At 38.8% G+C, this 12,536-nt stretch overlaps 1 protein-coding gene across 11 annotated transcripts in view; it reads right to left on the bottom strand.

The window, feature by feature from the left end:
• The window catches only part of CAST (calpastatin), a 65,767-nt gene that overhangs the window by 21,316 nt on the left and 31,915 nt on the right, over window positions 1-12,536 (bottom strand). For all 11 annotated transcript variants that reach the window (XM_048054732.2, XM_048054733.2, XM_066989133.1 and 8 more), the window contains 11 exons: window positions 8,191-8,241; window positions 6,826-6,882; window positions 6,569-6,688; window positions 4,861-4,968; window positions 4,291-4,392; window positions 3,712-3,792; window positions 3,558-3,611; window positions 2,862-2,957; window positions 2,594-2,686; window positions 1,897-1,998; window positions 691-774 (listed from right to left, as the gene is read on the bottom strand). In XM_048054732.2, coding sequence (XP_047910689.2) covers window positions 691-774; window positions 1,897-1,998; window positions 2,594-2,686; window positions 2,862-2,957; window positions 3,558-3,611; window positions 3,712-3,792; window positions 4,291-4,392; window positions 4,861-4,968; window positions 6,569-6,688; window positions 6,826-6,882; window positions 8,191-8,241 — 948 coding nt within the window. The remainder of the gene's footprint in view (window positions 1-690; window positions 775-1,896; window positions 1,999-2,593; window positions 2,687-2,861; window positions 2,958-3,557; window positions 3,612-3,711; window positions 3,793-4,290; window positions 4,393-4,860; window positions 4,969-6,568; window positions 6,689-6,825; window positions 6,883-8,190; window positions 8,242-12,536) is intronic.

Genomic DNA, 12,536 nt, shown 5'->3' on the forward strand with positions numbered 1-12,536 from the left:
AACAAAATAATATAAATGAGAGACACCAGATGGAATCAGTGACATAGTAACAGGCATTCACCTAAGCAAATGGAATTGTTACATCATCAGATGAACAGATTTAAAAACACACCAAAACAAAAAATTAATGCCAATACAGTACAAATGGGCCAAGAAACTGAAAAAAAAAGTGTTCATTCCTATCAGTATCACTAGGCAGCAGAAAAACTCTATAGTAAAACAGCAGAAACTAATCCAGTAGAAAAGCAAGCTCTGAATGTAAAAGACAATCTTTCGTGCTTGTACAAACAGTGGGTTAAAACTCTATGTCTATAGTTGGGCAGTCGTGAAACCTCTAACTGAGGGGTAAAACTGCTCCATTCACACAGCTCCACCAGATAAAGTTTATATGTCAGTCTTGTTACTGTCAATTATACTAACAACCATCACAAAAACTTCCAATTCTGCAAGTGAAACTGAACTACACAGAAAAACATCTCAGCTCTACTGTCAGTTAGCTTAACCCTGAACAAATCTTCCTCACAAAGGAAGCGAATGAAACTAGAGACACAAGAACGACCAAGAGGGTAAAGCCATTGGTTGAATACTACTACTGCTTGTTTTCCCCATGTTTTTTCCCTGTCTGTGACCAAGGAAAGTGTCAGAGGTAGCTGCACTATTTACAAAGTGATGGAGATTAGAAAAACATACCAACTCCGGTGTTAGCCTGTATTCTGGAGGTATTGTATCATCACGTTCTCCTGCCTTTTTTTCTTTTTTCTCTTTAGCTTTTGCCTGAAAAAATAGAAAGAACAAAAATATTATTTAGTGAAATGAAAAATTACAATTCACTCAACATCACTATCAAGATTGCTCAGCCTAATGTTTAAAGAAGTATTAGTAAGATAAAATTATTCCATACATCAAGATATTCAAATTCCTCAATTTACTCCTATCAAATTTCTGTGGTAAAAGAATTATGGCTTAAGAATTAATGCCATAAATAAACTTTTTTTTTTTTAATCCATAAAGCTCTGCTCAGAACTGTCACTTCGTGGCCAGTACTTTTAGACTTTTCAGGATGTTCAAAGTTCTTAGGTTTCCCTGGATTACATCACTCTGACTATACAAGCTGTAATTCTGGATTTTTCCATCAGTGCTTCTTAAACCTTCTTCATTAAGCAATGCGTTCACTCAGACATCTGAAGGCCCAAACTGACCAAATCTGCAACACAACATGAATTTTTGTGTCAAAATTGAACTCCAATACCTTTTTTTTTTTTTTAAAGCAGCAACTGATTTTCTACTATTTCCTTGTCATTTGCCTGCTTTGAGTTGTAAGTGAAGACAGGAGAATGTAAGTGAGATTAGTAGGGTTACAAGCAGAGTCTGAAAAACTGAATTAAAAGGCAAAGTTTAATGTGCGAACATAATGCTACTGTTGAAATCTTACTGTAGAAGAAAAACAAAAGACTGAGAAGACACAGCAAAAGGCAACACCCAAATTACAAAGGCAATAGTATTTAGTGGCAAAAGGAGAACATCCGCCGTAAAAAAAAACACAAAGGTTAATTTAAAAAAAAGCAAAAACACAAATATGTGCGGGGAAAAAAAGATTAATATAAATTGTACCCAGTGTGAAAGATGCATGTTTTTATGCCTATATAACAAAAAATGAAATACTTTAATACTCCAGACTGTCTTACTATATTCTATTCTACTTGTATTCACTTGGGATTTTATAATTTCTTATTTTCCTAATCATACTAGACTCAGACATTCCTTAGGCTTTTGATATGGAAGTCGCTTTGTCATTATTTTACACATTTGTACAGTACCTAACAAAAAGGAACTATGATTCCATGGGAGATTCTGAAAGCTGTTGAAAAAAAAAAAAAGAAAAACAAAAGATTATACCTCTGACACTTCTACAATAGTGGTAACATCTTCAGGTTCAGGTTCAGGTTCAGGTCCACCAATAGTATCCATAAGAGCTTCCATTGCATCCTCTTTCATTTCCTGCATTAAGAAAATATGTGAATCATGTTGTTATTTCTTTAAATTGACACAGACCTTAATATACATATATTTTTCATGGTGTGTATGAAGGAAACAGCAAGCACAACACCGGTCTTCTCTACTTGGCTTCATTTGATTGTAACATCACATTGTGACATATTGTATATTTTGTGATATGCTCAGCACAGTCAAATCAAAACATCTTCCCTTGGGGATGGGGCAGTATAACTCTTTCTAGAGTGGTAAAATGAATGGTTTGTAAAATACAAGAAAATGAAACCACGTTCAGGTTTTAAAACCTCACAAAAACACATTTTACTCCTCTACTGTCTCCAGACAAAAGAACAACAGTTACTCTGCAGAGGAATGGAGAAGGAGAATTATCTGACCCATCAAGATTTGATCTTCAAAATGCTGTACAGTTTGAGCAATCACATTTCCTATTATTCCCATACCTTCTGTGCTAAACGGGATTTTAATCTGAAAATGAAGATGACAAGCATCTTTCCAAGATCAGACACACATACATATATAACATGTTTGTAAAGTGAAATTTTAATTAGAAGTTAACTGGTCAAAAGATAGACCTCTATACCTCTTTTGATTTTTTCTTCTTCTCAGGAGGAACTGAAGTCTTGACTGAGCTTGCTGCTTGCGCTTGTATGGTTTCTCCTTCCTTACTCTGTTTCTTTTACATAAGAACAAAATGAGACAAATTTAACTACAGGCATATTTGCAAAAATAAAAGGAAGGGAAAACTGTCAACATTCTTTTAAATTCAAGTAAAATGGTAAGATAATAATGGAAATATTTCATTGCGATAAGAGCTTTCATGGCCAAAAAAAAAAAAAAAGAATCAATACCTCTGTCAGACTTGTCTTCTTTTCCTCAGCAGAAGGAGTACTACAGGTAAAGTCAGATGACAGGGCATCTGCAAGCTCATCATCTGTCATTGGTTTCTGAAGAAGAAATTGCAAACTAGGTTATGATTATTGAAGCTCAAATATTAAAGTTGTCAAACTCAGTTTAAAATCTGAATATGTTCCCTGGTTACTCAAGTAACATTTTCCCTCAGTTGTTCACTCATTTTTCAGACATGCTTTTATTTTTATATGTTGAACATACAGTCCAATTAAACTGGCTAACAGAATAATCTTGTTAAGTGCAGAAGCTGAAGTACTTTTTACTAAAAAGATTACTAAGAGATTCTTGTATGCACAGCTACTATCTCCTGCCTATGTTATTATTATGCCCACTATTTCCTCCCTTTGTTATTATTATGCCAAATACCTCTATAAGCATTTATTTATTTGACTTGATACCGACAGAAACAGTATCTTTAGAGTTCCTACCTCCTTATTTAGAAAAAGAAAAAAACACACATCACTACCTTGTGCCCAGTTCTATTAGTTTTATCAATATCTATGTTATCTGGCAGCCCACAGCCCTCTCCTACTTCATGGAATTTTTGGAAGACATGCAACACTTTAATTTTCCAAGGAATCCAATGATGATTGGGTTATTTTCACCCTGCAATACAAAATAATAAAAAGTCTTACTTCAGAATGCTCATCTGCTTTTGGTGGGCCTCCATCTTTGCCATCTCCTTTGCTCTAAAAGGATAATTACTTTTGTAATTAATGGGAAACAAAAAACATACAAAAAGAAAGAAAGCAAGGACAAAGAATTGTTTTATTTTATTAATTCACTAACCTTCAGCAGTTCAACATACTTTGGAGGGAGACTACCTTCTCGTTTTCCCATTTCTTCTAAGTATCTTGAAGAAATATCTTCCTTTGAAAAGAATGCACACAATGTTTTTGTACTCCTGTTTATAGAAATTAATTTCTAATGTAGAGCTATGTCTGAGTACTGTATTAAGCACGTAACCTCAACCTCCCTTTTGTTACTTTCCCATTCTAGCTCAGAAAAGGATGCGTTCTTCCCCGAATTCTTAATGTTTTACTCTTTTGCAAGTAGATATGACAGCTCCTAAGTTCTTCAACGCTCTCCTACACCTCCATTACTGCCTTCTGTAAATCTGCTACAGTCCATGCTTGCCAAGTCAATTCAAAAAGCAACTTTGCTGACACTTAACCACTTCCTACTGTGATATATACATAATTACACCATTTCTGTGTTACTGAAAACCACTAAAATGCAACTGTTCAAGCTTTATTTTACCTCTTAGCAGATCAAAGAGACAATTACTGGGTCAATGTAATAGCTAACAACTATAGACATATCTGAGAGATTAATCTTCTAAAAAATAAAATTAAAAAAGGAAAGTACCGTAACTTCTGGACCAGTGTAAACTGGGCTAGTAGGCTCATCTTCTTCAAGTCCACCTAGTGTATCTATTAGACTGTCTAGTGCTGACTCATCCATACCAGTCTGAAAAATAAGCAGAGTGTTATAAAAGGTATCATTCTGTGGAAAGAAAAACAAAACCTGAATCATCTGGTGAATCTACCAAAAATTCCTGGAAGCTAGACCAGAAGATTTGAGCAGGTCCAGCACTTGCGAAATTTTTCAGCAAGAACTGTTCTTAAACTCATTTCGCAGTGTCAGTAACAAGATCATTTCTATTTATGTGGCAACTCATGTAGAAATGTAACTCAAGATGGAATTAGTTTTATACTACATGTGTTAAAAATGATTCTAAAGAAATCCTATCTGATAAAAAGGAAATAACATGCCACTAGCTGGTTACCAATTCTTTCAGGTAGTCCTTTTACCACCATCCGTCCATAAATACTTCAGCAGTTACCTTTTTTTTCCTGAAACATGAACGTTTCTTTTCTGAAACATTCTCTGAGGTCAATACAGGGGAAGCATTTATCTGGAATCGTGTTTACCAACCTCAGTGCTTGGCTTATCAGCTGCAGTAACTGCACTCGCAACAGCACCTGCGCCAACAGCACCTGTGCCAACAGCACCACCTGCTGCAGATGTCTTTTCAGACTTCGGCTGAAGAAATAAGAGAAAATGTAAGAGATCACTTTGTGAGATAATATGTGAACTTTCATTAAAATTTCTGGAGACAACACAAAGTAAAACAGATGTTTTACTCAGTCATGTAGATCTACTGTTCCTCTTCATCTACACTTTGAATAAAAAACATAAGCTAGTTCTACCTACTGGCTGAGGGGTCTGGAAACTGGGTAACTGCAGTCTGCATGATGATACTGAACCTAGCCTAAAATGTTAAATTCAGAGATTGCACCTATTTTTTTGGACTCAGCAACTAGTTAATACACCCACACTGCATCAAGATGCTTCAGCGGAATGAGCTTACTGTCCACCTGTAATACTACATAGATGCACTGTTTCCAATGTGACCTTGCATGCAAAAAGCATTCAATTTTAAGACTGAACTTTACCTCTTTTACTTTGCCAGCAAAAGAAATTAGCAGTGCAAAATGATCATGAGGAAAACTTTCATTTACATCTAGAAGGTAGTCCTCAATACACCATTAAAACCAGCAGCAAATACTGCTCAAATAAGTAGAGCGTGAACTGCCTACTATTACTTCAGAGAGTTAGGTGACAGAGAAACATCAATGGAGAATATAGACTTCTGCATTAGTGACATTCACATTTACAAAAGAAAAAATAAAAGAAAAAACACTATGCTGTAGTAGAGCTGCAGGAGTTCTTCACAGTATTCTGGCATTGTCACCCTGTCTGGTGATATGCAGGCCAGAAGACCAAAAGATGCAGATCCTGACTCTACCATACATTTTTGCTCCAGCACTTTCCCCACTTGCCCCTCTGAAGTGATCCCTCCTAAACTTTTTCCCCAACCTTTGTCTTCGTACCCTCCTCCCAACCTTGCAGTCATGGGGTATGGGCTGTCCTACTGTAAACAGATAACCTGCTGACCTCTGCATTTGGAGCAAATGCTACTACTACAAGCATGTCTGAAACTGCACAGGTAAAGCAGTTCCATGCTGGCAGTGCTAAAAATAAACAAAGCATTCATGTGACTGACCAGTCCCTTCTGCTCATCTTCAGTAGTGAAGAGGCAGGGGAAAAAAATTATGAGGAACCAATCACCCCCATGTAGCTGCAAGGAATCTGCAAGAAGCTTGCATGAATGATAGAGGAGCCTTAAGTATGTTAACATACAGGAAAAGGCCTAAACAGGGCCACAGCTGTAATAATCTTCGCATTGCTTGCTTGAACAAAAGCCACAGTGTATTAGGCAATATGATGCCAGACGCATGTCAGGATCACCACACAACTAGCACAAACTACCAACACTATCTAGCTTTGCAGCCAATCCTTATCAATTACCACTACCACGTGTTAGCTGGATTCAGCATATTCAGGGTGTTAATTTGTGTGTAGAATTTAAAGTTTCAGAAATTCCAAATTTTAGACCAGCACAAGAGGTTTGTAATGTGCATTTTTAAACACAAGACAGGTTCTGAGTTCTTCTACACTTTGACTTTTTTGGGGCTCAGTCTTGCTTGGCAATATTCAGCATAAGAACCCATCTTGATGTGCATTTCTAACCTTTACAGTAACATAAATAATAAAAATTGGATTGCTACTTTTACTATACCTGTGCTGCCTCTCTGGAGGTTGTTTGTGAAGGCTGCTCAGCTTGACTTGTAGCTACCTCCTTTCCTGTATTAGTTGGTTTAGAAGCTGTTATCACAGAAGGCGTGATTTGTCCTTTTGCCTGTAGAGAGATAATTTAATATTAGATAGGGAAATAATTTGGGGCCATTGTCTTTTTTTTTTTTTTTTAAATGAAATAAGAAAAATATCACAAGAAGCCCTGAAGAGAAAGAAAGAGAGAAAAATTGCACAACTTACACCACCGGATTCTTTTTGTCTCTCTTCAGACGGCTGATTATTTTGAGAGTTTGTTGGCTGTCATAAAACAGGAAGTTAATATTATTTATCGTTACCATGATTCAATGCTAGAGAACATGATCCACACTAGTTCAATCAATATACCAACAAATAAACATTTTTACAGACTGGGAATCAGTAGGTAGGAAAAAAAGCTATTCTTCTTATTGACCAGAATTCAGAAATTTGGGCTGTATAAAGGAGGATGCATTTCTTGCCCAGAATATACACTCTGAAGTGGACAATCTTTTGAATGCTTACCTTCCTAGAGTTTATTTTAACAGGAAAAAATAAGACTCAAGACACACAGCAGCCACATTTAGAAAATCACTGTCTTTTAAGAAGTTCTTTATTTTAGCCAGCTACACACAGACACATTTCTGACACGCACATCCAGCTTTAGAGGAGGCAGACAATTTATCTTTCAAACTGTATTCACAGGGAATGCATAGCTCACATTTGACTAGAGAAAAAGTCACAGGTACAGCCATATCTAGGTACTGTATGAGGAAAAAAACATGCTTACTCCATTCTCTATCAGTCATTTATCCTTTAAAAGACGTTATTTCAAATTATGTTTTCAGCTAGTCAAAACTGAAAAGTGAATTAACCTTTGTTACCTATTCCTGCTAAACTATGTCTCCTTGGCCAATTACCCTTCCCTCCTTTTTTTTCAAATTAAGACTGTAGTAACTTTGACCTTTTGGGTTGGGATTTTGTTTCTTTGGGGTAAGGGTTTTTTTGTTATTATTTTTTATTTATTTTTTACACTTGGGATGTTTTTATTTTGTTATAAGTCATGTTTTCCTCCTTTTTTTGGAAAGTGGGAATGGTAAATACGGAGAGTGAACGGGGAAAAAAAAGGAAGGAACTTAAATCCTCCTTACAATGGGCAAGTCAATTTAGGCTACTGCTTATTTCTTTTCAGATAAAGTTGCATAAAAGCAAATGATGGGAAAAGTCCAGAATTCAGGACTGAAGTCTAAGCAAATTCAACACCATGTCCCAGTACTGCTATCTGGAAAAATGAAAACACTAGCCTTCTCCATGTCTTCCTGCCACCCTTCACCTAACTAAGCACAATATATATTCAAAGATGGTTACCCCAAAAGTTAAGTTTTTCTGAAACAATAATGCATACTGACTGTTTCCCCAAAGACTGTATTTCCACACCTGTTAGCTCATAGCTCTTTCGCACATGGATATGTTACTACTCACGCAGCAGTTTATGCAGCACAGTAGAAGCAAAGACTTTAATCTATCACTTCAAAGTTGGTCAAAGAACAGAGTGCAAAAGATCACCAAAGCTGTAAGTTAAGTACGTACCTTGGATGACTGTGCGTTTTTTCCAGGTTCTGCTTTGGTTGTTGGTGTGGACTGAAATATAAACAACATACATTCAGACAGAGATTAATACGCTTTAATAAGCTGCCCACTAGAAATAACCAAAAAAATACCAGACAGGTTCGCACTCATTACCACACATGCTATATAACTAGCACACAGTGCTTTGATGTTGCAATTTAACAAAAACCTGGCACAGACCTCATTCCAGCAAACTATGAGCAGTCAGTGCAAACAGATACACACAAACACTTCTTATATGGAGTGCTGAAAAATGAGGGAAAGATGCCATTAAATGAACATAATAAACAGATCGATTTATACTTGAAAACTTTCCGCTGCCATGACAGAAAATTGTTTCTTGCCATTTACCCCAAGTCAAAGTACGGTAAGCACTAAATTAATAGTAATAGAAACGTATAAGAACAGACATTGAAAAATTAAATTATAGTTATATATGAAACAAAAATAAGAAAAAAGGAAGTGTAGCATCTTTGTCGCAGACATGACCAGTGGGATTGAGTGCCCCCTCAGCAAGCTTGCAGACACCAAGCTGTGTGGTGCTGTCAGCATGCTGAAGGGAAGGGATGCCATCCAGGAGAACTTTGAAAAGCCGGGGAGGTGGGCTTGTGTGAATCTCCTGAGGTTCAACAAGGCCAAAAGGAAGGCCCTGCATCTGAATTAGAGCAAACCAAAGCACAAATACAGGCTGGGCAGGGAATGGATTGAGAGCAGCCCTGAGCAGAGGGTTCTGGGGGTGCTGGTTGCTGAGCAGCTCGACATGAGCTGGCAAGGTGTGCTTGCAGCTCAGAAAGCCACTCGTAGCCTGGGCTGCACCGACAGCATGGTGGCCAGCAGGGTGAGGGAGGGGATTGTTCCCCTCTGCTCTGCTCTCGGGAGGCCCCACCTGGAGCCCTGCGCTCAGCTCTGGGGCCCCTCCGCAAGGACACAGAAGTGTTAGCATGAGTCCAGAGGAGGCCACAAGGATGAACAGAGGAGAGGGTTAGAGCATCTCTCCTGTGGAGAGAGGCTGAAGGAGCTGGGGGTGTTCATCCTGGAGAAGAGAAGGCTCTGGGGAGAACTTACAGAGGTCTTCCAGTGACTAAAGGGGGCTGCAGGAAAGCTGGGGAGGGACTCTGTGTCAGGGTGCGTAGGGACAGGACACGGAGTAACGGTTTTAAACTGAAAGAGTGTAGATTTAGATTAAACAATAGGAGCAACTTTCTCTACTCTGAGAGTGGTGAGGCACCAGCACAGGCTGCCCAGAGGAGCTGTGGCTGCCCCATCCCTGGCAGTGCCCAAGGCCAGGCTGGATGGAGCTGGGGGCAGCCTGGTTTAGGGGAAAGTGTCTCTGCTCACGGCAGGAGGGGTTGGAATTAGGTGATCTTTAAGGTTCCTTCAAGCCCAAACCATTCTGTGATTCTACGATTTTAAGCACCAGCTCCTTCATCACACCCTTCTTACTACTTTGTTTTTGCTGTTGCTACCTTAACCACGCTATAACTAACAAATAAAGAGCCAATGTGGCTACTGGAAAGACAGCTGGAGACGCCAAAAAGAAGTGAACATATATGTGTGAACCTGAGAAAAGATTTCTGCAGAATCTCCAGGGGAACTCGTGCACCCAGGGAAGTGTGATTTCATCTGCCAGGGCGAGGAGCAGAACCAGGTACAAAACATCGAGGAGTACGCAGTGAACGTTACGTATCTGCACGCATGCAACAGAGCACAAATCCCTCTGCCGTCACCCAGGGAGGGGAGCACCAGCTGCAGGGCACAGCCCACAGGGTGGTGGGAGCAGAGCAGCTCCCCCTTGGGGCTGGCACGGCTGTGCTTGCTCCACAGCTGACCAGGGACACCCGCACCCTGGGTCGTGGCATGGTGTCCACATTCAGCCATGGAGCTTTTGAACCCTGGAAATGCATGGCCACGGACAGAAAACTTCCCTATCCCCTCTATCTGAGTTTTGAAGCACATTTGAAGTTACTAAGAGACAAACAATAGAGTTTTTTTTTTCCCCAGAAGCCTATTGAAAGTCAGTGAGCAACCAAATAACACTTCATTAGACTTCAATTTACATTTGTTCATAGTTTTGTAATTTTTTCCTGTTTCAGCTGCCAACTTGCCGTTTAGATACATCCAGCTTCAGGCTACTAACTGACTACATAAAGAAGTTTGTGTAACTTGTTTATCATTTTTTATCATATGCATTCACACCCACACACTAAACCACAGACACTTGGTTGTAAAATCCTGAACACGTACAGGCGTAAGCGGGCAGAGGTCTGGAGGCTACAGACCACAGAAGAGAACACACCACCACAGGATGTTCGATACCAGAAAGGGCAAGTCATGAAAAGCAAAATACTGATAGAGAAGATGGACAACAACCTTTTGGACTCCAAAACTGGGAAAAAATAAGAAGAAATAAAAAAAAAAAACAATAATAATCACTTAACCTCCCTGATTTTCCCCTTGGATTTTTTCTTGATGTCTACCCTTTTTAAAACACAGTACTTATCAGGTTTGGCCATACTCTATGTGCTCTCACTCATATGTCCTTGTTATACGACTACCATACGGTTAACTCGAAGACACAGACATCCAGTTGCATACAATCCTATATCGAACAGGTAATCCTAACTTTTCACAGCTTTTAGCTCAAGAAGGTTGGATGCATTTATGTAACATCTAAAGCTAGGAGTCAATCAGACGTGAGATGTCCTTTGGTAGCATCTTCTCTCACTTTGTAAGAAATGTTACAGAACCGAGAGCGTGAGCTACAATAAACATAATTTGACTTTTCCTGGTCTAGGACTACTGGCTGCTCAGGACTTGAAGTAGCCTGTTGTTAGAGTACAGATTTTCCTTACATGCTTTGAGAAGTAAACACACCTTTTCTTTGCACGACAACGAAGAAGAGCTTACTTGCATTTCTTCTACACCTGAGAACAGCTGTATAGGACATAACCAAATTTCCAGCTTGACAACCCAGTTATTAGCAACTACATGCCATTATTTTAAAATATATTTGACAGTATTTTACTCAACGTGTTGTAGGGTATGCATTATTCATTATGCTTGTACACCTTTTAAAATATACTGCTCATATTATACATTTATCTTTTTCAATGGTGTGGTATACATGGGCTTATATGAGCAATGCTTTACTTCAAGACATATACACAGACCTCAAGATGCTTAAGGCCACATTATATGTGATCATGAATATATACATACTCACACATACACAGACATTTAGATAGACTTTCACAATAACAAAGTTCAAACCCAGTAATAATACAAAATTTCATAATTTAATTAATACAAATGTAATACAAAAACCCAGCAAGTCAAGGCAGTGTTCTATTTTAGTATGAGACTACGTATTCAGAGGCTACTCTGAATCCTTTAGTCATCCTTTGCCAGTCATCCTTTAAAGACCATCAATCATGAGCAGTCAATCTGAAGCCACAGCATCAGTTCACAGTGTACCCAAAAATCCTGCAGAGAAAAGATGTCTTACTTCCCCTTCTGTTGCCTGTTTCCACCTGCACTGTCTCAGTACCTGAGAGACCTCATTCCGTACTGGCTTGGGAAACTGAAAAATAGCCTCAAACAACAACAAAAAATTTTCTTAAGCTAATTCAGTTCTGCTACTTAGTTTACATTGCAGTTGCACAAGTGTGTGTACCAGGAAAAGGCAGAAAGTTGAACAGGAAATATTTTTCTCTGTGGCAGTACCAGCACCTTACTTCCTCTTCTCCTCCAGCAAAAGCCACAAGGTACCTTCTCTCCACCCTGTTCTTCAGACCATTCCACCTAACCCCTCGGGTTTTGCCTACAAAACAATTCCACATTCCTTGCTTAGCTGTAGTAACTCACAGCTTTCTCAGAATGGCAAAAAACTGAGAGCTAATTCAAGAGAAAATAATTTTATACAGAACTGGAAGCTCAGAGGTCAGAGAGAGGTCCAGAGCATCTTTAAGAATTGTGGCACACTAGAGAGACTCTAAGATGGAGAAGTGAGACCTGATTGCAGCAGGCAATTAGGAAAGAAATGTTAGTTTGCCAGAAGTTCACAGTAAGAAATGAACGCTACAAGGCCTTGCAACACGATGTCTCTGCAGAAAAACCTACTGTCAGAGTGCAGATGGCTTGTGTAATCCAGCAGAACAAAAGACATTGATAACACAACAGACATTAGAAGAAAACATTTGCTGCCTCACACATGTGAGTGCAGGACAGTGTTTCAAACAGGGGTTTGTGTTTGCCAGTCTCACAGCGCTGAAATGTACGCCTCTGCTACTGTAGTTCTGTTTCATCTT

This window comes from Anser cygnoides, chromosome Z, assembly GCF_040182565.1.
Source record: "Anser cygnoides isolate HZ-2024a breed goose chromosome Z, Taihu_goose_T2T_genome, whole genome shotgun sequence".
NCBI classification, from domain to species: domain Eukaryota; kingdom Metazoa; phylum Chordata; class Aves; order Anseriformes; family Anatidae; genus Anser; species Anser cygnoides.